Raw genomic sequence first — 26,401 nt, 5'->3', positions numbered from 1 at the left:
CTCTCATGTACCAGGCACTGACTGCCCTACTTCCTGGAAATACAAATAGGGAATAAAACCTTGCGACACTTAGAGTCAGTCAGTCAAACAGGGAAGCAGACAGGAAGAGATTATAAAGCACGAGGGTAAGCAGCGAGAAGGATGTGGAAGCACCACAAGTGGTGCTGATTGAATAAATGAATGACCGTGTAATAGAACCTCTGGCACATTCTCTACAACTCTTTGCATCATAGCACATTTTATGCCTCCTAGTTGAGGCGCTGTCTCTACAATAAGGTTGGAAACCACGAAGACAATCACATGGTAAGCTTTGTACTCTTCCTTAAAACTGCTAAATCAGAACTTAACTCTGAAATTACACGACGGTTCAGTCTGATAAAACAATATCCAAGGCCACATGTTGGCCTGGATCTTGTGACAGCCAATCTAGAACATTTCTGAACAAAAATGATTGGATTTTCATTGTTCACAACTAACCAATTGAAATTTTAGTTATGGTGATTTTCCTCTTTGCCACAACTTCTGAACCAGTTCTTAATGCAGATGTAAGTACAGAGGGAGATTGTCCAGCTGTATATTTTTAGGGGCACTTGGGTGGTTCAGTTGGTTAAACATCTGACTTCAGCTCAGGTCACGATCTAGCGGTCTGTGAGTTAGAGCCCTGCGTCGGGCTCTGTGTTGTGAGTGCAGAGACCACTACAGATCCTCTGTTACCCTCTCCCTCTGCCCCTCCCCTACTCTCTCCCTCTCCTAAAAATAAATAAACATTACATTTTTATTTTTTACCTTTTAATGTTTATTTATTTTTGAGAGAGAGAAAGAGACAGAGACAGAGTGGAGAGGGGCAGAGGGAGAGAGAATCCCAAGCAGACTCTGTGCTGATCAGGACTTGAACTCACAAACCGTGAGATCATGACCTGAGCTGAAACCAATAGTCAGACGCTTAACCGACTGAGCCACCCAGGTGCCCCCAATCCCAATTTGCTCTTGAGTAAACCCACACCATCTTGTATTTCAAATCATTTTTCTACTAGTGGGATCCACAGCAAAAGTTTACAGATGCATATATTATAAATCACTCCCAGATACTGATATTTTCCAGTTGAGAAACACTGTTACCTAAGTGAAGAATATAGACTGTCTAGTGCCTGAAATAATCCCTCCATTTGGTATCTTCTTGTTACCAGCCTTCACTCAAGTTTACCAAGGTCCAGCCTATGAATCATACATTCATACGGACTGTAAAACCCAATTCTTATACTAACTTAGTTGACGAAATGTAAATGCCCTAGAGGAAAGAAAGCCTTTGCTGAGGTTCACTCTCTACCATTCTGGTAACACCCTATATAGCTGGTGGACCTGCTTATCGCAACCTCGAAATGTGAAATGGGGCTGTGTCCTTAAAGGGAAGTAAGTTTGAAAAAGGCCTCTGGGTTGTCCTCTGGCGTCTTTATTCAGACTCTTTACTGACATTGTAGACAATTCTAACAAGCTCAGATTAGAAGCAACACATTAGAAGTAGGTACCCTGAGAGCATGAGGGTGAGATGGTGAGCACACCACTATGAATAGAAACAGAAGCACAATTAAAGACAAGACTTTAAAGAGTGCACACAGCAGTCTATTATAACACCAAACAATAACGAGTATTACTTATAATTAAGTCATGAAGGAAAGATAAAATTACAGTCTGTATGTTTAATGTGGCAGGGTCACATGCAATTCAATTCAGAAAATATTTCCAGTATGATTTCTTTAGGCTGGGACTTATAAATGATCTAGTTCAAAAGTTCAGAAAACTGAATTATGGGAATATACGCTATAGCCCAGAATGCTGGGAAAACTTCTGGTGTCCTTTAAAGCCTACATCGGTTTGTGTCCAACTGTCTGCCTTGAGTCTGTTCTAAATCTAGAGTTCCCTCTGAACCCTGTAACGGTTTCTACCTCCCTAAACTGAGCTTCAATAACCTGCCACTGTAGCAGGACCCTCGAACCTGCCCCACAGCAATGTCCTGCTTCCCAAGTGTTCTGTGTAGTGGTAACAAGAACTGGAGGCAAATCACTTTACCTCCAAAAATGGCACAAAAGTCACCTGGGTGGCTCAGTCGATTGAGTGTCCGACTTCAACACAGGTCATGATCTTGTGGTCTGTGAGTTCGAGCCCCGCATCAGGCTCTGTGCTGACAGCTCAGAGCCTGGAGCCTGCTTCGGATTCTGTGTCTCCTCCTCTCTCTGCCCCTGCCCTGCTCACGCTCTGTCTCTGTCTCTGTCTCTCTTTTTTAATAATAAATAAACGTTAAAAAAAAAAAAAATGGCACAAAAGCAGGCCTGCCGAACCAGAGCCCAAGTCAGGCAATGCTAAAGAATGGGAAGGTGGGGGAAATAAGATTAGACAAGGGCGGGGCCTGCAGGACAGACACTGAAGCAGAGGACAGCACCCTGGGTCAAGCATGTCAACTAAGACCTGTCAGTTGGCAGCAGTGAGATGTAGGTCTTTTCCTTTTAGCCTCTCTCCTTCCCTAAGCAAGCTCCTCAAAGCCACACAATACCATCTCCCCCAAAGCTTTAAGCAGGCCCACTGGCCTGTGAGGGAGGTTTCTTTATGGAATTATCAGAAGGTGGTCTTGTACAGATGACCATGCTGGAGAGGAACCAAAAGGAGAACACTGGGGTGAACTACAGAGACACTTGAAAAGCTAGTTTATAAGCTGACCTAAGAAAATGGAGATTAACTGTGATACGACTAAGGACATTCGACAAGAATTTAAGTGGCGGGGACTCACTTGCCTTTCTTCATACTGTATATTGGTGTTCTCATTAAATCAGCTGCAGCATTATTGAGTATTCTGTGGTGACAAATGTACGTCTTTAACTCCCACTTTCTAATCGTAAAACTTCCAAGTGAACAAAGCAGCATTTTTAAGATGTCAGGTATCCCACCCAAGGCAGTTACTTATTCTAGATGCTTGGTGGATGTAAAGACAGACTTAAGTCATTAAACTCACCTTCTGAGTGGCTTCTTTTTTCTTTTTATCCTCTTTCTTCCTTTTCTTGTCTTCCATTAACTGTTCTTCCCTTTCTTGCTCCTTCTCTCTGTTAAAGTAATGTCACACAGAAGGTTAACATTTATATTCACAGTCTATTTGTGTAGCAAATTCAATGCTTATAGACGGTATGCAAAATATGCCATCTCTGTGACTGAGCATAACACGGTATTTTACTTAAACTAAGAGGATGCATAAAACTCACCACATTCAGTTATCCCCATATTTTGGTTTGTTATCTTTTCTGCAAAGTAGGGCTTCAAGTTTGGTTTCAAAGAAGCCCATTAAAGCGAGCTTTACAATATCCTCCTAAAAGAACACACACATACACACACACACACACACACACACACACACACACACACACACACACACACGTATTTCCACTCAGCAAAAACCCGGATTTGAATGTGGTAACATCCAGTTGGTTCTGGAGATATTCCTAGATTCCATAGATTTATAGAACTCTTAGTACTTGGTCTTAAAAGTACAAGTAGAAAACACATAAAATACAGCATTAATAATGTCAAAGAAAAAGGAATATATTTTATGAAAGGCAAAAATTCTTCACAAATAATACAGAATATATAAATTCACTTATGGTACACAAATATCTATCACAATTTAGGTATTCTCCCCTGACATCATCAGAACGGTGACTATAAAATCCTATGTTCTATATTCTGTATTTTTCTTCTACATTATTAATATTGTATGTTTTACATGTTCTCTACTTGTGTTTTTAAGGCAGGTACCATGTGTCCTATGTATTCCTCACCAAGTGACTTCACAGTTGCATCTTGCTGAACACCTGAATTGAGACAACCAGGTTTTGCTGCCCTCAATTAGAACAAAAGTCATACGTAATACTAAAGATTCCAGTTAAAGAAATGTGCTGGAATGTTAAGAAATTAATATAATGTAAAGCCTCACATCTGAAAAGTACGTTCAGAAAGTAATACTTATTCTCTTATGGAACATTCTAATATATATTTGAATATAATGCATATAGGAAGCTGCCAACTTGCACTCTCTATGTATCAAATAGGAAGAATGCATTGCAAAACTACTGCTGTTACTTCAGAGCTCAAGGCAGGAAATCCTGATGCCACGCGTCCTGAATTTCAGAGCTGGAAGGAGACTCAGAGCTCTAGTTCCCAGTGCCCCCAAATACTGAACAGATACTTGTGATTTTAGGTGACCCAACACATCAAACTCATGGTTTGCGGACGTGGCAAAAATCACAGGGACGGTTCTGGAAGAAATCACTTTTGGGGAATGTAACCACTCAGCCTGTACAAAGGAACTGAGGACCAACAATGAAGTTGGCTCTCGTCAACAGATAAGTAATGCTTTATTTATAGAAAACAAGAACTAAACAACAACGACAACAAAACAGGTGTTTTACCCATGTATCGAGCTTTCTGTGGTTCTGTTCACATTGACAAATATTGGCCTTTCTCCTTCTGTGCCTCTGGCATAAATATACAAAATCCTAATGTGCACAATTCACACTCCGAAGGTAACTTCAATGAAAACTTTAAAAATATAACCAAGGGGGCGCCTGCGTGGCTCCATCGGTTAAGCATCCGACTTCAGCTCAGGTCATGATCTCGTGGTTCGTGAGTTCGAGCCCTGCATGGGGCTTGCTGCTGCAGAGCCTGCTTCAGATCCTCTGTTTCGTTTCCCTCTCTCTCTGCCCCTCCCCTGCTCACGCTCTCTCAAAAATAAATAAACATTAAAAAAAATAAAAATAAAAACACAAACAAGGAAGAGATTTTATTTTAATTCCCTTAGGTTGAATACTGGATTTCTCTGGAGTCAGAATGTGTGCACATCAGTCTCAGGGTGAAGCTCTTGGTGAAAATCCACTTACAGCACTGCACTACTTTAAGAACACGGCTTTATGAAAATTGGCAAGATGGATGTTGACCATCTAAGGTAGGCTGGCCACAGATCCTGTTGTATTTGGCTCCCGGAGCCTCTTGCTTCCTCTGGCTCCAAGTGGAAGAAGATGGCGTTCCTCATGACCCAGTTACTGTGACTTGGTGCCTATATTTTACAGTGCAACAGACTACAGAAAAAGAGCAACCACAGTCTAAAAATCTGGTTAAATATTCGATGCTCTAAAAAGCAATAAATTGCAATTTCTAGGTCTATTCTACAAAGTTTATTTTAAAAATGCAATGTAAAAAAAAAAAGTAAGTCTTTAATGAAACACATTCTTAAAAACAACTAACCTTTTCAAGTATTTTTTCCTATAAACAGGTAATTCAGAGAAAGGAACTGAAATTCATGTTCACTACAAGCAGATTTATTTCCAAAACAAATATTTTTCAAAGCTTTCCAGGAGACAGGCTGTGCTTTCACCCTGATCTTTTACTGCTTATATTGGTAGAATTGAGTTTTCTCTTTAGATTTCACTTCCTTAGGAACAATTTATTTTCCCAAACCAAACCTGACTTACAAACCTGCTATTCATTTAATAATGAATCAAAAAGTACAGAGTTCACCTTTCTTCTTCCTTTTAAATGTTTATTTTTGAGAGAGAGAGACACAGAGCATGGGAGGGGAGGGGCAGAGAGAGAAAGAGACACAGAATCTAAAGCAAGCTCCAGGCTCTGAGATGTCAGCACAGGGCTTGACGTGGGGCTTGAACTCACGAACTGCGAGGTCATGACCTGAGCCGAAGTGGGACACTCAACTGACTGAACCATCTAGACACCCCAAGTTCATCTTTCTTCTAAATCAGTTGTGCTCGATCTTGGCTGCACATTAGCATCTTTGGGGAGCTTTAAAATATCCCCATGCTGAACCAGAGCCCAAGAAAGCAAAGCAGGTACCCACGTGGGGAAGGTAATGGTTACATACAGAGGGATTGATCAATAAATAAATATATTAATGATGATGACAATCAGGTTTATCACTGTTGAAAAAGGTAGTTACCAAAATGGAAAGGGAAAAGTCTCAAAAGAGTCCTGTGGGCCTGGATCAGAATTAGCTATTGGCATCAACTCATGGTTTTTAATATATAGAGACAGACATAACAATAAACATGGATATAATTTTGTGAGCCCACATGTGTGTATATTCCTTCATGTATGCAAGCACATGCGCGTGCGTTTTCTCTCTCTCTCTCTCTCTCTCTCTCTCTCTCTCTCTCTCTCCTTAGCTCTATTACCGAGAGGGCTTGGGAACAAACAACCCAAATAGCAATGAACACAACTAGTACCCAGACTCTGGCTTCTAAATACCATTCTTAACTAAAAGAACTAGAGTTCTTTTTCAAAAAAAGCTAATTTGGGGCTAGAAGAAAGTACAAAATCAAAGAGGAATGTTTGTTGCCCAGAAGCAAGGAAAAGTTCAACAAATGATGTGGCATGTCAAATGCTTGCAGATACCAATGTGAAGGGGTTCCTACAAGCTAAACCTGGGGCAATATGAGCATAAAGATAATGACGGTAAGAAATCTTAAGTCATTGTATACAACAGGAAAACATGAGTTCATCCAGATAGAAATAAGTATATAAGTTAAAGGTGAAAGGAGTGGAATATTCACATAGTTTGAAAGTGTCTCCCCGTAAAAATACTTATTAATCAAAAAGGAGAAAAGAATAATTACACAGAGGAGAAGCCTGGCAGACATCACCTTAATCAAGTAAAATACATGAACATCATCATAATGGAATAAATTGAAATCATGAGTTACATGATTAGATACTCTGAGAACACAGAATTTCTTCTATGATATTCTTTTCAAATATGTACAACCTGAATATCATCATGATGAAATGTCAGGGAACCTCAAGTTGAGAGGCATTTTGCCAAATAATTGTTCTGCAATCTTCAAAAGTTTCAAGATCACTGAATCAAGGAAACGGAAGGAGACCAACGAGACATAATAACCAAATGCAAAGTGTGATCCTTTTGCTATAAAGGCCATTACTGGGGTATCAAATCCTGAGTAGGGGCTACAGATTAAATGGTAGTAATGTATCAGTGTTTTGTTTTGTTTTGATGGTTGTTATTGTGGTTATATACAGGGGAATGTTCTTGTTTTTTTTTTTTTTAAATACACTAAAGTATAGGGGAAAGGGATGCAGGTGGTGGGACAATGGGATAGTAATTTTTCCTAAATGATTCAGGAAAAGTGTTGTTGTTTTTAACATACTTGCAACTTTTCTCTAAGTTCAAGATTGTCCCCCCATCCCCCACCAAAATCAACAAAACCATTACCAGGGTAGCACCCCAGACCCACTACGTTGAAATCTCTGGGGAAGGGGGTGCCTGGGTGGCTCAGTCAGTTAAGCGTCTGACTTCAGCTCAGGTCATGATCTCATAGTTCGTGGGTTTGAGCCCTGCGTCAGGCCCTACGCTGACAGCTCAGAGCCTGGAGCCTGCTTCTGTGTCTCCCTCTCTCTCTGCCCCTCCCTCACTTGTGCTCTCGCTCTCTCTCTGTCTCTCAAAAATAAATAAACTTAAAAAAAAAAAAAACTCTGGGGAGAGAACCGTTGCTCTAAATTCTCGTGTTTAAGCCTACACTGTAAAAGGTATTTACACCTCAAAAATCAAACCTCCCATCCAGCAAATACAAGCGTCAGGTGACTAGCTTGTTCCCACTTAACTATCAACTACTTCCAAGTCTGAAAGGAGAAGAAATCATTCATATTCTCCCTCAGCCCTAAATACACAGCCAGATGCTAGTGCAAACACTGAAATCTAGAATAAATCTAGAATAGTAAAAAGCCAAAACTTCTTTCAAGAATGTCTAAGGTGAAGATAAAACAACAGTTGCCTTCTTTCTTTCTTTTTCTACAATAACCATTAATTGAAAGAAGTAGAAATAACTTTTTTTTAGAAAGGCAATACTTGAATAAAGGGGAAAATACCCAATATTCACCTAAGCGAGGCAGAAGAGGACTCCTGTCCTGCTCACAAGTTCAGAACACTGAAGAGCAGTGGTGCTGACATTACCAAAAACCTGTTGCATCACACATTCAAAAGCTCCGGAGTGTCTAGGACCACCACACAGGGCAAGTTAAGGACGGTGCCATCTGGGCAACTCCCCAGAGCTCACATTCAAGGCCACGCACACTGCAGTTCCAACTTCCACATCTTTCCGCATCTATTCCGCGTATCTGACAGAAAAACTTTCCTCCTTTCTGTGGCCCAATCATACCTCTTATCCTGTTGTCGAGTCCTGGCGTCATATCCATCCACTGGAGCTCCCTGAACAACTCCAATTCATAGGAAATGTGCCCTCCTCTGGACACCCCCGCAACCACTGCCCTGGCTTGTCGCCGGGCCCTTGAGGTGTCGGTTGCTGTCAGTCACCAGCAGCCTCAGACCACGTGAAAGGACTTCCCTGTAGCAGGGTGGCCTCGAACTTGGCTCTGGGAAACCGAGATTGGCCTGGGGCTAGTCTGTGTCTCACCTCTCCTCTACCAGGATGCCCAGAGACCAATCTGTTCCCTAACAGACCGCTACTGGGTGCCTAACACGAGCGGACACTTTTCTCAGCACTGGGGATACAGCAGAAACAAAACCACACCCCAGCTCTCGGGGGGGCTCCCGTTCCAGTGGGGGAGACAGGACACAAACAAAATATACAACAAAAATATACGTATGATGGAGACAGCTGACAGGGAAGAGAGTAGCATCTTACATAACACGGGTAGGAAAGGCCTCTCTGATAAAGTGGCCTGAGTTCCACTGAAGTGAGGGCTTCTGTGGATACCTGGGAGACAGCATTACGAGACGAGGTGTGAAGAACAGCAAGGAGGCTGGAGCAGAGGGAGGAAGGGAGAAAGCGACGGGTGAGGTCGGAGGGGTAGCAGGGGCCCTCCTTGGAATGAACAGTTTTCAAATTAACTGGGACCTATCTTCTCATCACTGAATAAAGACCAACACTTGCAAAATCTCTTGTTTTCCCCATCAGTCAAAAAGCTTACCTCTCCTGGGGCGCCTGGGTGGCTCAGTCGGTTGGGCGGCCGACTACAGCTCAGGTCATGATCTCACGGTCTGTTCAGTTCGAGCCCCGCGTCGGGCTCTGTGCTGACAGCTCAGAGCCTGGAGCCTGCTTCCGATTCTGTGTCTCCCTCTCTCTCTGCCCCTTCCCAGCTTGCTCTCTGTCTGTCTCTGTCTCTCTCAAAAATAATAAACATAAAAAAAAAAACAAAAACAAAAGCCTACCTCTCCTCTCAGGTGTCAACATTTCGAGAGCTGTGGCTTCTGTCCTCACAGACAGCTGGCATGCCTCCTTCAAACTGCCCATCACACTGAGAAAAGTGAGCATTTGCTACCGAAGAGGTCTCTGAATGCAGGGAGCCGACCTTACTCATCTTACGCACCACGCACAAATACCAGGGACACAGCAGGCCCTCCATGCAAATGTTACCCAAATGCATGATTACAGAGTGAGGGCAACTTTTCTATCCCTTCCCAGGAACACGTGTTCAAAAGAACAGCCTCAAAACAACGAATCAAATCACTTAACATACACTGAATTACTAGTGCCAGGCACTGGGGGTTTAACAGCGGACAAGAGACAGGCCCTGCCCTCGGGGAGCTGACGTTCTAGATGGGAGATGGACACATACACAATGCCAGGAAGAAAATTAAGCCGGGGAAGAGGCTAGAGAGGACTGAGGCAAAGGATGAGTGGGCTAATTTACACAGTGTTCACAGAAGGCCTCTCTCAGGCAGTGAGTGAACCTAAATGAAGAAAATTATCTGGAGGGGAGTGACGAACCAGGCAGAGTAAGTAGAAGGGCCATGAGACGGGGAAGTACATAGTGTGAGTTTAAGGCTTTATTCATTTTGGGGGGTGGGGGGAGAATCCCCCTCCTTCTCTTCCCTCTCCCCTCCTAGCAAATACCCACACACGCTCTTCAGAGCTTTCTGGGCTTATATTTAATATCCCTCACTCACACCAAAGAATGGGGCACTCTTTCTTAAAAGTTTCCCTTCCACCTCATTCATTCATCCATCCATCCACTCATTCATTCATGGACTCCTTGATGCCAAGCACTGTGCTAGAGACTGAGAATTCAGCAGCAAACAAGATGCTGTGCTGCTGGTCTTCCCAGGACTCCATTCGACTTTTTCAGACGGCTGTATCTCCCACCCTTCACAGCCCAGATGACACTGTCAGGGCAGGAACCTGTGTTCTTCACGCTCTGACCTCCATGTTTACCAGCACTCTGGGTACTCTGTGGACAGCCTGCAGTTTCTTTGGTGTTTTGAAAGGACCAGACCTTGGGCATGTGAATTCATGACCTCTTACAATCCAGGTAAGAGAACGACTTTTTTTCCCACGAACTAGAATCTTCTGCCTTGTCATCTTTTTTCCACAACTAGAATCATGACCAGTGGTTCCTGAATTCATGCGCCCAAGCCCATCATGCTTCATACATTCAAAATTTCATACTTGAAAGCAGTAACCACCAATGTGCTGAACCGAGTGGAAAGATGATAAGAATTTCAATTCAGATAAACACCCAGGTCTCAACTTGACAGGAAAATGTCTCCAGAAATAAAGAGCATCTTCTTTTTCTTTAGGGTCTGGATAACTGCCCCATCAAAGAGCATCGAGACCTATCCTCGACGCTCTGTGGTCAATAAGTGTGGGGCACTTCTGGTCCCAGTTCATAACCAACTCCACACAACTGAGGCAGACAGATGTGAACTTATACAACAGATCCACCTAGCATGAGAAACATGCCAGAAGCAAACGAATACTGTAAAAAAACCCAACTCTTAATACAGCAACAACCTGGATGAGTCTCCAGGGAACGATGCTAAGTGACAAAAGCCAATCCCAAAGGTTACATACTGTATGATTCCACCTCTATAATATTTCTGAAATGACAGTGGTTGTCAGGGGGCTGCAAGGAGGGTGAAGTGGAGTCCCACAGGTGTGGTTACACTAGTGATCCCTGTGGTAATGGAACTGTTCTGTATCTTCATAGTCACGGTGAATACACGAACCTACCTGTGGTAAGATTACAGACAACTAAACAGAATATACACAAACTGGTACAAGTAAAACGGGGAAATCTCAGTCAGATCGGTGAGTTGTATCAATGTTAGTATCTCGGTTGTGATACTACACTTTAGATCTGCAAGAAACTACTTATCGGGAAACTGCGCAGAGGGCACTTGGAATCTCTATGTGTTATTTCTTACAACTGCATGTGAACCTACAATTATCTCAGTTAAAATTTTAATTGAAAAAAAAGCTTCAACATTGACTCATCTGTTTAAAAATTTTTCCAAGGACTTCTATTTTAAACCATTTGTAAAGAGCTCTTTATGAAAGTCATGTAAGAGTCAAAAGGAATTTCAGAAATTGTTTAGTCCTGACATCCACAGAATTGCATTTCCAAAAATATTCTACAGTCTACAATTCACCCTAATATGTTCAAGTCGTTATAGTTTTATCAATCAAGTACATTAAGTACATTAGATACATGATAAATATGATACCATAGGGGTATTTAAAGTGTTCCCCTGCCGGGGCTCCTGGGTGACTCAGTCAGTTGAGCATCTGACTTTGGCTCAGGTCATGATCTCGTGGTCTGCGGGTTCAAGCCCTGCATCAGGCTCCGTACTAACAGCTCAGAGCCTGGATCCTGCTTCAGATTCTATGTCTCCCTCTCTCTCTCTGCCCCTCCCCTGCTCACGCTCTGTCTCTCTCTCTCCCAGAAGAAGATAATAAAACATTAAAAAAAAAAAAAAAGTTAAAAAAAAAATAAAGTGTTCCCCTACCACATAATTCACCATATGGTTCTTTCACTGAGAATTTTAGTGATAGAATAGTAATATAGGCTCCTGTTTGACTTCGTGGCGGGTACGTGCAAGTGGCTCAGTCAACACCAGTTCCAAGTTCCCTTGAGTCTGTTTCCCTCACAACTGGAGACTGAGATGTGATTTATGTTCTGCCAATAAAGTGTGTTGTGTGTGACTTTAGCAGGGAACCGACAGGGTACAGGGCACAGATCTTCTCAGGGAGCAGAGGCCACACCTGTAGTAACGGTTTCCTGAACGTGCAGGAAGACGAAGATGTGCCCATGGGGCCCTCCCCAGTTCCAACGTGTGGTTCCCAAGGATCAGTGAGATAGCGTCACCATTGAACAAACCCCTGGCACCTGCAGGAGTGAATTCTGAGGTCTGCACCCTGAGAGCTCTAACACAGATTTATACAGAGCTTTCCAAAGTATGTCTAATATATGTGGTTTGTATGGACGTTTACTTCCTTAAAAAGACAAATGGTAATCTTGGCAATTTATAAAACAGTAAGAAAATAACTAGACCCCAAACCATTAACAACCAGAACCAATTAAGGATTAATGATACCACGTGCGTATCTAGAGTGAAAAAAATTAACAAAAAAAGTGCCACGGAAAGAGTCAAACGAAGTGTTCGAAGTATGCATTTAGTGTTTTAATTAAAAATGCACACAAAAAGAAAGCATATTGGAATATATCCATTCAGGCAGAGGAAATTACATACTAGGGTACTCCAAATATCTGTATTGGATTTGTTAACATTTTTTCATTTGCTGGTTCTGACTGAGAGAGTTTAATGGGATGCTAATGTAATTTACACATGATATTAAATTAGTAGACAAAACCAAACAGCACTGAGGCATAAAAATCATTCTAACACTGAGTGGCTCATGGGAAGAAAATGGTAACATTAAACCTAGAAAAATTAAGGTAAATGCACTTTCCATTTAGAGGGATATAGGAATCTCTCCTGTCTTCAAATGCATCATGTGACATGTGACAGGCAATTCTTTTGTATGCCAGCAACAAAATTTAACACAGCTCCTTGTACAAATGGGTTATCTTCCTATATGAGGTTATGTAAAGCAATATTTCTCAAACTTTAATGGGAACATACACACAGATTGTCATTTAGTAGGTGTGGGTTGTAAACTACGATTCTCCATTTCTAACAAGCTGCTGGTCCCTGGACTTTACTCTGAACAGCACAAGCATAACGCCTTTGGTTGTTGCTTTCCAAGAAAATACGAAATTGCAGTCATTTCTCCAAGGATAAATACTAACCTCATTACTATCAAGCCTATGCCTTGTTATTCCCATCTGTGTTTCAGTGCCAAATTACAGCATAATCTTTACAAAGACCTATTAAAATGCAATTAAACAACTCACGTAGTGCCACGTATGTACCTGCAAAAAAAAAAAAAAAAAAAAAAAAAATCTGGATGACGGCAAATGTACGGACACAGATTTCAGAGATGTCAACATGTAAAAGAATGCGAGTGTCAGAACCAATAAGACTTTTGCACACAGCCTCTGTCTCTAAGCTTCTCACAAATTCCCACTTTCTGTATCTTGAGATGCAATAAGGAATGGGCTTATTTAGAATTATTCAAACCAAATAAAGATAATATATTTAAAGAACTTGTTTTCACTTTCAGAAAGTCCATGTAGCAAAAGTTGTATCCAATGAGCCTAAGGAAGAACATCTAATTTGAAACCACTCTTCCTGAAGGTGATCTTGAACAAAGGAATCTTCAGACCTGCTATTCGACCTTAGCCCAGCTGTGCAAGAGTGCTTTATACACTGCCTTGGAAGTGGTCTCCTCACAGCTTCTGCCCCTGGTCCTAAGCCCTCCTTCCCAGACTGCATATAGCACGTTTTCCAGGCATCTGTAATCACCCATCATGCACCCCTGAGGCATTCCCTGGTGCTTCCAATCCTGCCCGGGTGATCTGGTTTTCTATCCCCTCATACGGGGGTCATAATCCCCTAAACATGTTCCAGTTTGTGTACACTCATCCAATTATTGGGCAAGACAGCATGAAAGTAGGCCTTGCCACTTCCTTATCCCAGAAAATAGACCACTGCCAGTACTTTCAAAGAGCCTGTGTATCTTCTTGGAAATCACATCTTACTGAACTGCAACCATCTCACAGCCCTATTTTTCCACAGTACTACGAAGTCACTTCTCCACAACTGAGTGCAGCACCTTACGTGTACCTCTATTAATGCCCTCTGTGCCAGATTATCAACCTAACATTGCTACCCCCTAGTCCTCCCTGCACTTCAGGAAAAGGTCTGGAACTACATATCTCAGAAGCCCATTCTCCATTTGTCTAGGTTGATGAGCTGAAGTGAGGCACATCCACGTGAGATTTGGAAGGCAGAAGTCACTGTGCTCTGGAAAGTTTTGAGCAGACACACAGGCAGCAGCAGACAGGACTTTCCACTTTTACAGCAGCTTCCTGATTAGTTAAAGCCATAATGGAGCTGCAGGCAGCTGAGATCACTACTTTCCTAGGGACGTGGCACTCTAATTTCCTCAACAATAATAGTGGCCTCCCTGAATTTTCCCCCCAGACTAACTTTCAAAGTCTTTCCTTCTTGGAAAATACAGTGGATTCTACACTCCCCCAGCCCCCCAAAAAGCTACTAGAATTAATAAATGACTTTAGCAAAGTTTTAGGCCACAGAATCTATATATAAAATCAACTGTATTTCTATATAATAGAAACAAACAATAGAAATTGAATTAAAAAAATTTTTTTTAACGTTTATTTATTTTTGAGACAGAGAGAGACAGAGCATGAACGGGGAAGGGTCAGAGCGAGGGAGACACAGAATCCGAAGCAGGCTCCAGGCTCCAAGCTGTCAGCACAGAGTCTGATGTGGGGCCCAAACTCACGGACTGTAAGATCGTGACCTCAGCCGAAGTTGGACACTTAACCGACTGAGCCACCCAGGCACGCTATAGAAACTGAAATTTTAAAAAACCCTATTTACAGTGGCATCAAAATTTATGAAATACTTAGGGATAAGTCTGACCAACACTGAAAACTATAAAACATTTAAATAATAATAAATAATAAATAATAAAAAATAAATAATAAAGAAGAGAAAAATTTAAATACCTAAGTAGGTGAAGAGGTATACCATATACCATATTTATGGATTAGAAAACTCAATATTAAGATATAGATTCTCCCCAAATTAACTTACAGATTCAACACAATCCCTATCAAAATCTCACAAGGTGTTTATTATTCTTCTTTCAATAGACATTGACAACCTCCTTTTAAAACTTCAAAGAACCCAGAAAAGCCAACAACTTCTAAAAAGAGCAAAGTTGGAAGACGCACACAACCTGACACCCACACTTGTTATAAAGGTAGAGTAACCGGGGCACCTGGCTGGTGCAGTTGGTGGAGCATGCGACTCTTGATCTTAGGACTGAGTGTTTGAGCCCCATGTTGAGAGTAGTGACTATTTAAAAATACTTAAAAAAGAAGGAAAGAAAGAGAGAGAGGGAGAGAGAGAGAGAGAGAGGGAGGGAGAGAGGGAGGGAGGGAGAGAGAGAGAGAAAGAAAGAAAAGGAAAAGGAAAGGGAAAGGAAAAGGAAAAGAAAAGAAAAAAGAAAAGAAAGGTAGAGTAAGGAAGACAGTGGGGTATGGGTCTAAAGACAGACAAAAAGTTCACTGGGATAAGATAGATTCCAAAAATAAACTGACAGAGATATGGACAAATGATTTGCAAAAAAGGTGCAAAAGCAATTCAGTGGAGAAAGGCTAGACTTTCCACCAAATCATGGTGGAGTAACTGAACATATGTTAAAAAAAAAAAAATGAGCCTCAATCCATACCTTGCACTACATATAAAAATTAACTCAAAATAAATAACAGATCTAAATATAAAACCTAAAAACTATAAGAAAATGTAGGAAAGAAAATTTTTGTGACCTTGGGTTAGGCAAATTATTTCACAGGTACAACACTGAAAGTAAAGTCCATAAAAGAAAATTTGACTCAATAAAATTAAGAATTTCTTTCTCTACAGAAGATAATGGTAAGAAAATGAAAAGAGTTGCAGACTGGGAAAAAATACTTGCAAATCACTTATCTGATCGAGAATTTAATGTCCATTTGTATTAAGAACTCTCAAAACTCGGTAATAAACAATTTTTAAAAGAGGCCAAAGATTAGAAGACACTTTACCAAAGAAAATTTACAGATGGCAAATAAGCACATAAGAAGATGTTCAACATCATCAGTCATTAAAAACAAACAAACAAAACCAAAAAAAACCCTAAAGCTACTGTGAGATGCTACCATATGCATACTTACTAGAATGTCCAAATTTAAAAAAAGACTGACTGCACCTGGTTTTGGAAACTGGAACTCTTGTGGTGGGAATGTAAAATAGTACAATCACTTTGGAAAATAGTTTGGCAGTTTTCTACAAAGTTAAACAGACACCTACCATACCGATCCAGCCATTCCACACCTAGGTATTTACCCTAGAGAAAATAAAGCATACATCCAATACAAAGACTTTGTAAACGAGTATTTTCTAATAGCTGAAAACTATAAACTACTCAAACAGGCATCCGTAGATGAATGGATAAACAAACAGTGGTAGCGCCTACCATGAAGTACGACTCAGCAATAAGAATGAACTATTGATACACACAATATGGAGAAACCTCAAAATTACGATGAGTGAAATAAGCTAGACAAGAAGTACTGTATGTTCCATTGGTATCAAATTGTAAAAACCCCCACAAACTACTGTGACACAAAGCAGATCAGTGGTTACTGAGGAGTTGGGGAGGGGAAGAAAAGGACAGGAAGGAGTATTGACAAATGGGCACAAGTAGACTTTGAGGAACAAAGGATACATTCATCATCGTTTGTATGTAACTCAAAACTGAACGAATATTGAACGCTTCAAATATGAGCAGTTTATTATATGTCAGTTATACCTCAATAAGGGGCTACAATAAAAATAAAAAAAGAAAAGAAAGGGGAAAAAAATCTTTCCTGCAAGGAATACCTTGAATGGCCTGTTTTCCTGACAGAACCCTGACTGATACACCAGTATAAGCGAGATCTCTTTATCAGTTGAAATTTCACCCAGTGTGCGCACACTGTTCCTAAAAGATGAAACCTTTAAATTGGAGCTTCTGTGTGGATAACATTCCTAGAATGGGTATCAAGTTTCATTTTTAAATGCAATGAAATCACCTGTAAAAGAAATCTTAGGAAGTCAACGTCTGAATTTTTATTTATTTTTATTTTTTTTCCAATATATGAAGTTTATTGTCAAATTGGTTTCCATACAACACCCAGTGCTCATCCCAAAAGGTGCCCTCCTCAATACCCATCACCCACCCTGCCCTCCCTCCCACCCCCCATCAACCCTCAGTTTGTTCTCAGTTTTTAACAGTCTCTTATGCTTTGGCTCTCTCCCACTCTAACCTCTTTTTTTTTTTTTTTTTCCCCTTCCCCTCCCCCATGGGTTTCTGTTAAGTTTCTCAGGATCCACATAAGAGTGAAACCATATGGTATCTGTCTTTCTCTGTATGGCTTATTTCACTTAGCATCACACTCTCCAGTTCCATCCACGTTGCTACAAAAGGCCATATTTCATTCTTTCTCATTGCCACGTAGTACTCCTTTGTGTATATAAACCACAATTTCTTTATCCATTCATCAGTTGATGGACATTTAGGCTCTTTCCATAATTTGGCTATTGTTGAGAGTGCTGCTATAAACATTGGGGTACAAGTGCCCCTATGCATCAGTACTCCCGTATCCCTTGGGTAAATTCCTAGCAGTGCTATTGCTGGGTCATAGGGTAGGTCTATTTTTAATTTTTTGAGGAACCTCCACACTGTTTTCCAGAGCGGCTGCACCAATTTGCATTCCCACCAACAGTGCAAGAGGGTTCCCGTTTCTCCACATCCTCTCCAGCATCTATAGTCTCCTGATTTGTTCATTGTGGCCACTCTGACTGGCGTGAGGTGATATCTGAGTGTGGTTTTGATTTGTATTTCCCTGATGAGGAGCGAACGTCTGAATTTTTAAACCTTTACCTTTACATTTCACTTAACATTCTGGATCACCATAAACTACCAGCATCTTCACTGGATTTTTCGCTTGAAGTTTCATTCAATTGGTAACACATGATGGTGTGTTCAGGTGGGAACTCTGAGTCAAATCTGCTCAATTTTCAGCCATTCCTGTGGTTTTGCTTGCCTTAAGCTTAGCTTCTTCGCTCAAAGGAACTGCTAGGTTTTACTGTGCTAATTTGGTGAATAAATCTTTATTAACAACATCTCACGTTTTACTCCTGAAAGTACTTTCCCATACATACTCCTGAAAGCACTTTAGGCCAGGCTCCTAAAGACCATCTGAAGTGAGTGGTAGTTTTACAAATATCCAAACAGGCAAAGGGGCAACACCATGACGAGAGCTATACCACATACTCTAATATTTATATCTTGGAGCCCCTAAAAACCATGTTTAAACCTTAAGGGCCAGACAAACCCACAAAAGCCAGACAAGCACTCTGCCCTTGGCATTCAACAACAAAGAAAGCAAAGAGAAATGAAGAGTCTAAGGAAGGGCTTCGGAAAGAACTACTCACTACAGAACAGTGATAATCTAGAGTTCCTCGGCAGAAAAGTGGATCAATCAGAATCCACACTTGTGAGGCACACGTGTTTAGAAGACCTGACAACTTATTAACAGCAGATAAGTGGGGCTATGTTCATAAACATTTAGGTGCTTTTATTTTTATGTTGTTTTTCCCTTTCTCTGCCTGCTTCCATGCATGGTCCAACACAATTATATTATTAAAAGAATAAATATGTAACTGACCTTTGAAATCAGTAAGACTGTTAACAATTCAACCAAAATTACAGTAAACTGACACTCCATTAAAAGGCAGTTTTAGGGGCGCCTGGGTGGCTCAGTCAGTTAAGCGACCAACTTCAGCTCAGGTCATGATCTCACGGTTTGTGAGTTTGAGCCCCACGTCGGGCTCTGTGTTGATGGCTCAGAGCCTGGAGCCCGTTTCGGATTCTGTGTCTCCCTCTCTCTCTGCCCCTCCCTTGCTCACGCTCTCTCTTTCCTTCAAAAATACATAATCATTAAAAAAAATTTTTTTAAAGGCAGTTTTAAAGCAATTGAAGTGTGACATATGACTGTTAAGAGTACGTGGTATCTAAACTCACCAAGGACTAACTCAGTGGCTAGGACATCAAAATGCTTCACATGCTCTAAACATGTCCATCCACACCAGGGCCTCATCTTTGAAGATGCTGACTTGGAAGCCTTGGTCTGAGGTTCAGATCCCATGTGTGCACTCCCAAAGGAGATGGTATAGCAGGTTCTGGAAGGTTCTGGGAGGTTTGCTGCCACTGAAACAGGGGAAGGGAATTGGATCATGTGTGCCCTCAACTGGGAGCCATTATCCTTAGGCTCTGGACCCTCCTTTCTCACTGACCAAACCACTTTCTCTCTCATGGCTACGTCGCACACATAAGAAATACGGCTAAATGAAAATTTTCAAGAGCATTATTACTCAACTTTAAGGAATCAAAAGAGAATTCAAACAATGAAACATTTGCCTCTCCTCTAACCATGCCTAAGGCTGATGTATATCCCATGCTGACAAGGTAGGAAGGGCGTTAGGGGTGTGGTCATAATGCAGCCCCGCCCCCCCCAGGAAAGTGATTTTTGCACTCATTTGTAGATCTCTGCCTTAAGAAAAACAACAACAACAACAACAACAACAACAACAAGCATTTTAGAAAAGACATGAACTTTCCTCAGAGATCACACAGTAGCTACTGCAAAGAGCAAGGGAACTAGGCAGTGTATACGCTTCCTGATTATACTGCATCACTACCATTCTATTAAGCTGGTGCCTGTTACTCTAATTCTGGAAATCCTCTGAGAAAGGGTGCTATTTGTGACACTTATCTTGGTATTGAGAAAATTAGCAGAGAAGGAAATCAACTCTGAATTCAGGATTCCACAGGTGACAGTCGTACCCTACTTCTCAATGCTCTTAATTTGTGCTCTATTTTCAGAATAGTCAAAATGGAAAGTCGTGTTCTTGTGTGCTAGCAGTTGTCACTTAAATTTAGCAAGCTGAAAGATAATCACTGAATTACCTTGAGGAAATGTGTATTTCTGAAAGATAAGCATGTTAAAGGTTAATAAGTAACCAACTAAGTGTAAAGCTAACTCATGAACTTACGTGACCTAATTTTTCAACTAAAATTAAACCCCAGTGCAAAAATGACTCAAAATTTAAAATAGGATTTATATTTTGGTAACAACCAAGCCAACACTGACCTGTGTCTAATTTTTCAGGATCAAATACAGAATGCCTGACTCCACTTAAGATGGTGTATTAAATTAGGTTTGTACCTAATTTACGTAACCGGAGGGAAATTTTTAGAGAATGATCTACCATTGTGATCTTTAATAGATAATCTCAGTAATAGCTATGTGTAAATATCCTATTTCTCTGAGAGAATACTTAAATTTCTCTTAAGGTATCAAGATCTTTCTTCTCCTTATAGTGAAGAATTACACTTTCTATATGTAAGTGGAGTCGAGTGGGTGTGAACGGATGCATGCAGTAGAGTTCTGTATTCCTTTGTGTTTTAGGACCTTCAGTTTCCAACAACTTCTTCAAAGTTCTTTTGATTCCACCTCCTACAATTCCATATCAAGCATGGTAAATTACAACAAGCAGAGCCTTCTGCCAAGGCTGTCTGGTAAAGAGCACAGACTTTTGGAGTCTGGCAATTTTCAAATCAACTGTATGTATCTTGGGTCTCAGACACTAATGGCAGGAACCTGGGCAAATTATCTGGCCTCTAAGTCAGTTTTCGTATCTATAAAATGGGGGTACGCTACCTATCTTGAAGAAAAGCTGTGCTGATTAGAGAATGTGGGTGGAAAACACATAACAATACCCAGCCCATGGGCTGCTGTTGCTGCTGCTGCTTCTGCACTGGTGTCCTCTTTCTCCTCCACATCAAGCAACTATGATGCATAAAGCACCAGAGAAGCGCTATGGGTAATTCAAAGAGGTCATCATTTCTGAGAAGGTCCTCAGGAGCCACCCCGACTCTCTATAAAATTAGACCCATACCTCAAACCTTAAATGAAACTAAAGTCCAGACAGAGAAAAGATTTAAATGTAAAGAAAGGAAGGAAGGAAGGAAGGAAGGGAACAGCTAAAGCACTTTAAGAGATTGTGGTGAATTTTTCTTTTCAGAATTAGAATGAACAAAGCCTTTCTTTTTTTTTTTTCTCTTAAGATTGTAAGTAATGTAGGCCCCACCTAATGTGGGGCCCGAACTCGGAGTCCCAAGATCAAGAGTTGCACGCTCTACCAACTGAATCAGCCATGTGCCCCCAAAGACTTTCTAACTAAGATACATACTCAGAATCCATAAACAATTGCTATATTTGTATAAAATACAGATATATAAAAACTTTAAAACGATTAATATGATAAATCCACCAAGAACAAACTAGTATTTGTTGAGAAAAAGATATCAGCAACCTATAGCACATAAGGCTAGATTCCAGAAAGAGCTTCTACAAATCAATAAGGAAAAGACCAACAATCCAATAGAAAAGTGGATGAAGGAAATGAACAGTTCACAGAGGAGATAAAAAGTTCTAAAACTTATGAAAAGATGATCTACTACATTCCTTACAAGGGAACAGTATATTAAAACTAATACTGAGAGACTACTTTTCACTTACCAAAGTGTCACTGACAAAATTTAGTAAAAACACTGTACTCTCAAAGGTGTCAGGGAAAAAGGCATTCACATACAGGGTTGGTTGGAGTATAAGCTGGTACAATCTCAGAGAGAACCATTTGACCTATCAAAATTAAAGTGTACATAGGTTTTGACCCAGCAACCTCACTTCTAGGAACATATCACAGGAAAGTAATTACACATGAGGGAAATTATATATGTAAAGGATATTCGTTGCAACATGTTTGTAATGGCAAAAGATTGGAAACAGTCCATCAATTAGGAGATTGGTTAAATAAATTACAGGTTATCCACACAAGCTTAGATTATAATTGCATATATAAAAGGAAGTTTCTTATGTACTAATGAAAATAGACCTTCAAGGTATGTTGTTAAATTTAAAAAGCAAGATACAAAGAAGTGCACTTGATGCTACCATATGTGTATGAATAGAGACTCCCTGGAAGGAAACATAAAAAATGAGTAATACTGATGTGTCTGAGAAGGGAAAGCTGGGTGGTTTTAAGATGACCGTATACTCTTTTTGACCAGATAATTCAATTTTTAAACAAGGTCACACAGCAAGATGTTAGCAACAGGGGAAACAGGACAAGATACACAAGATTATTTCTTACAACCATTTTTTTCTTTAGTTTTTATTTAAATTCCAGTTAGTTAACACACAGTGTAGTGTTAGTTTCAGGTGTATGATATAGTGATTCAACAGTTCATACATCAGCCAATGGTTGTCATGAGTGCACTCCTTAATCCCCATCACCTATTTCTCCCATTCCCCCATCTAGCTCTCATCTGGTGACTATCCGTGTGTTCTCTATAGTTAAGAGTCTATTTCTTGGTTTGCCTGCTTCCTTTTTTTTTTCTTTTACAATTAAAACAAATTTTTTTAACGTTTTTTATTTAGAGAGAGGGACAGAGTATGAATGGAGGAGGGGCAGAGAGAGAGATGAAGACACAGAATCCACGAAGCAGGCTCCAGGCTACGAGCTGTCAGCACGGAGCCTGATGCAGGGCTTGAACCCACGAACCAGGAGATCATGACCTGAGCTGAAGTTGGACTGACTGAGCCACCCAGGCGCCCCGCCTGCTTCCTTTTTTTAGCATGTTATTTTTACAATAACATGTGAGCATATTATTTAGCATGTGATTCTACAATTATTTCAAAATAAAGAGTTTAAATTTAAAAAAACCTAATAATTGTGGTACATGGCTGGCTTGGTTGGTGGAGCATGCGACGCTTGATCTCAGGGTTGTGAGTTCGAGCCCAATGTTGGGTGTAGAAATTACTTAAAGATATTTTTTTAAATTCCAATAATCTATTTGATTTGAATAAGCAATATGAAATGGATCTGGAAGTCAAATGAGTGGTCAAGGCAGTGATGCTACCCTGAGTTCAGAAGATCACTGTTCAGGGTCACCAAAGGAGATCCCTCTGTGAGAACCCTCAAATCCCTAGACAGGCCTCATTCCTCTCTGTGCTCTGGCCCACATGCTCCCACAGCTGGAGCACAAATCCCCTCCCTTTCTTTGACTCCAATCAAGGCCTTCAAAGAGCCAAGAAATTTCCCCTGGGTCAGCTCCCCATTCTCTCTAAACCTCTTCCTTACTCCTGACGCCTGTGCGTTTGGTGTGGCACAGAGGAAACTGTACGGCCCACCCCACACGGAGACGCAGGCTGTCCAGATCAGCCATGACAGTAGAACAAAACTCTTCTCAGACACAAGCTGCAAATGACAACTAGGAGGTTTCAGGGGCTCCCTAATTGTACCTCTGTGAGGGGCTATGAGATGGTGTGACGACACACAAGAGAGGTGGTCAGGGGAGATTCCAAAGGGCAAAAATTTATTTTCTCTACTTCTCCTGGGGGCTGAAAGTGCCCGAATTATTAGCAATGAGTCATCCTGCCTCCTGGCTACACTTTAAAATGGAAAGAGAGACGGACAGGCCAGGACACCTTAACTTCAGGACACTAGCCATTGAAATCCTTCCATTAAAACACCCCTTGTATGGACTCCACACTCACCAAGCAACCATCTAATTCTAACACACAGGACACCTAAAGTATGGACGGTTTTGGGCAGAATGTCCAGTGGGAACCCTAGAGCGAGGGGCAACAGGAAAGTAGACAGGAGGAGTTGATAAACAGGGTAAGAAGTTAGTCAAATCTTCACTTAATTGTACTACCTTCAAGAGAAAACTAGCAACTAAAATGAGTTTGCATTTATATCCTTCCTAAGCGCTCAGCTGGTACAGGAACATGTCTCTGGAAACATGGGCAGGATACTAGAGACCTGACTTAGGAATACGGGTAAGAACTCCTATCAAATAGTCCACACACTTAAGAGAAGGAAACAACATCCTGACAAAAGGAAACTACATGCTGTGCTGTGCCACAGGGAATGGTGGAAGACCTAGAATCTTCTAGCACACAAGACAGAATGCTACAGGTATCAACAGAACCAGGGGGTGCGTGAGGTGGGAAGGGCAGGAAATGGGATACCTTAGAGGGATGCTGCCATCATCAGGAAGCCTAAAGCTTCCCAGAACCAGCCAGGCCTTTTTGCTAAAAGCGTATTAGGTGGGGCTTTTGAGTTAAAATTTACAGTTTGCTTTCCCCTACGTGCCTGCCTTAGCTTCACCTTTTTCATTCATTTTATTTGACACGCTGCAGGCCTTTACCAAATTAGACCAACGAGTCCAGTCTTGAAAGCTAACAACTGCTCTCCAAAAACACCAATTTCCCTTTTCCTAAAACAAAGCCTTTAAAAGGGAAGGGAAAGTGAAGAAAGAGAGTGTGTTCACAATGCCTGCCAATTCTTTTGACCAACTTGGGGTTTCCACAATTAAGCTTTGCACTGTTACATATGCATCTTTTGCTTTAAAAAAAAAAAAAAAAAAAAAAGATGAAAGGAGAAGGGACATGAAACACTGAGCACCACAACTAAGCCTTCAAGGTACTAACCAAAAGGTAAAAAAAAAAAAAATTCCAAGAAGATAAAATGATTTAAGCAAACACTTGAACAATAAGTTGTGTGCACACACACTCACAAAAATCACTCTCTGCCTCAAGCAGCGTAGATTCAGAGTCTCTCCCTCCCTCTTCTAAGTCACTCTAAAGCTAACAGAGTGACAAAGGCTCCCCAGTAGGTGGGGGTGGGAAGGGGAGGGGGCTCAAACCTCTACCCCTCCCTCAAACCACTTCTAACACATACCCACTGTCATACTCTAAATCCTAGCTCCTGGTCCTACTCAGGATGCTGGCTTGGGCTCCAAGACCCCTGTGGCCTGTCCACAGCTATCAAGAATTTGGACATCCTTGGGCGCTTGGGTAGCTCTGTCGGCTGAGCATCCGACTTCGGCTCAGGTCATGATCTCGCAGTTTGTGAGTTCCCTCCCTGCGTCGGCTCTATGCTGACAGCTCAGAGCCTGGAGCCTGCTTTGGATTCTGTGTCTCCCTCTCTCTCTCTCTCTCTGTCCCTCCCCTGCTCACACACTCTCTCTCTCTCTCTCTCTCAAAAATGAATAAACTTAAAAAAATTAAAAAAAAAAAAAAAAAAAAAAGAATTTGAGCATCCTTCAATAAGGATTCCCTACTACACATTCCATCACCCACAAGTAGCCAGTTTAGAGGCACAGGGCAAGGAGGCCAGAGCACTCAAGCTAGGACGTGCTGTACTCCTACTGCGGCAGCTTCTCCATGGCATCGATTATAAGCTGTATCACGATTTGTTGCTAATAAAGTCCCTAAGTTTACAGTTAGTTAAGTTACAGATATTTTTTTAAACAAAGGGTCTCCCTCTGTAATAAACTGTATTTTTTCCCCTGCACTGACCCGCCAGGGGATAAGAACCAGTCTGAAAGGTAAAGGGTGGGAACAACTTGGTGAGTTCAACTCAGCATACAGGAAAAAAAGACAGAAATGGTACTTCTACTCCAATAAGGGAAAACAAGCAGTAAACCAGCAGACTAACAAGTAATATGATTTTAGTAGTGATTGATCCCGTGAAGAGAAGTAGACAGGGTAATGGGACAGGGCAGAGAATGGGTTCTTTTGGAAAAGGTGAAGGAAGAAGGCTTCTGAGGAGGTGATATTTGAGCTCTGAATGGTGGGGGGGGAGGGGGGAGAAGGCCATGGGGGGTGTAGGGTGTCAGGGGAGCCATTTACGGAGGGGGAAGAACCAGTCTGAAAGGCACAGGAAACCAACTTGGTGAGCGTGTAAGGCACAGTGAGAAGGCCTGTGTGGCCACTCCCCACACCAATGTACTCAGCCCAGGTCTGCAGGGTGAATGGCAGTTAGGAGAGGAGGTACTACTCGGGGCAGGGGGGAAGGGGAGGGAGTCCGTGGAGAGCCCAAACAACACAAAAGTGGATGGCACCTGCCACCATATCCAGGTCTCTTCCTTTCCTCCCACTGCCATCAAAGAACCTCTAGCCTCCCATCCACGTTCCCAGGCCTGGTCCTCCGCTGAAGTTATCCTCCAGGCATCACCTCCAGAAATGTCTTTCTCACTCCTTCATGTATCTTTCCCTCCAGCTGCAGTTTCCCAGCTCAAGTCTCACTTCCTCCTACCCCTTCCCGTGACACCCAATGGAAGGCCTCCTGAAGGCCCAGGGCACTTAGTCTTGTTGCTAAGCAAATACTGACTGTCCTACTAAGTGCCAACCGTTATCCTGGCCCTGGGGATACAGAGGTGAACCAGACAGACACAGGCCCTGCCCTCAAGGGGTTCAGCCTAGTTTCCCAGGGAGAGGAAGT

At 41.6% G+C, this 26,401-nt stretch overlaps 1 protein-coding gene across 15 annotated transcripts in view; it reads right to left on the bottom strand.

Annotated features, from left to right (window-relative positions):
• TNRC6B (trinucleotide repeat containing adaptor 6B) overlaps positions 1–26,401 on the bottom strand; it is a 249,515-nt gene that overhangs the window by 68,608 nt on the left and 154,506 nt on the right. For 13 of the 15 annotated variants that reach the window (XM_081796270.1, XM_081796269.1, XM_060659480.3 and 10 more), the window contains one exon: positions 3,005–3,092. In XM_081796270.1, the coding sequence (XP_081652396.1) occupies positions 3,005–3,092 (88 nt within the window). Of the gene's footprint in view, positions 1–3,004; positions 3,093–13,116; positions 14,504–19,067; positions 21,353–26,401 lie in introns of those variants that run through there. The other 2 variants (XM_060659492.3, XM_060659491.3) reach the window with 2 other exon arrangements.

The sequence above is a fragment of the Panthera onca genome, chromosome B4, assembly GCF_046562875.1.
Source record: "Panthera onca isolate mPanOnc1 chromosome B4, mPanOnc1 haplotype 2, whole genome shotgun sequence".
NCBI classification, from domain to species: domain Eukaryota; kingdom Metazoa; phylum Chordata; class Mammalia; order Carnivora; family Felidae; genus Panthera; species Panthera onca.
The sequence above is the reverse complement of the archived record's forward strand: the minus strand, read 5'-3'. Positions and strand labels throughout refer to the sequence as shown.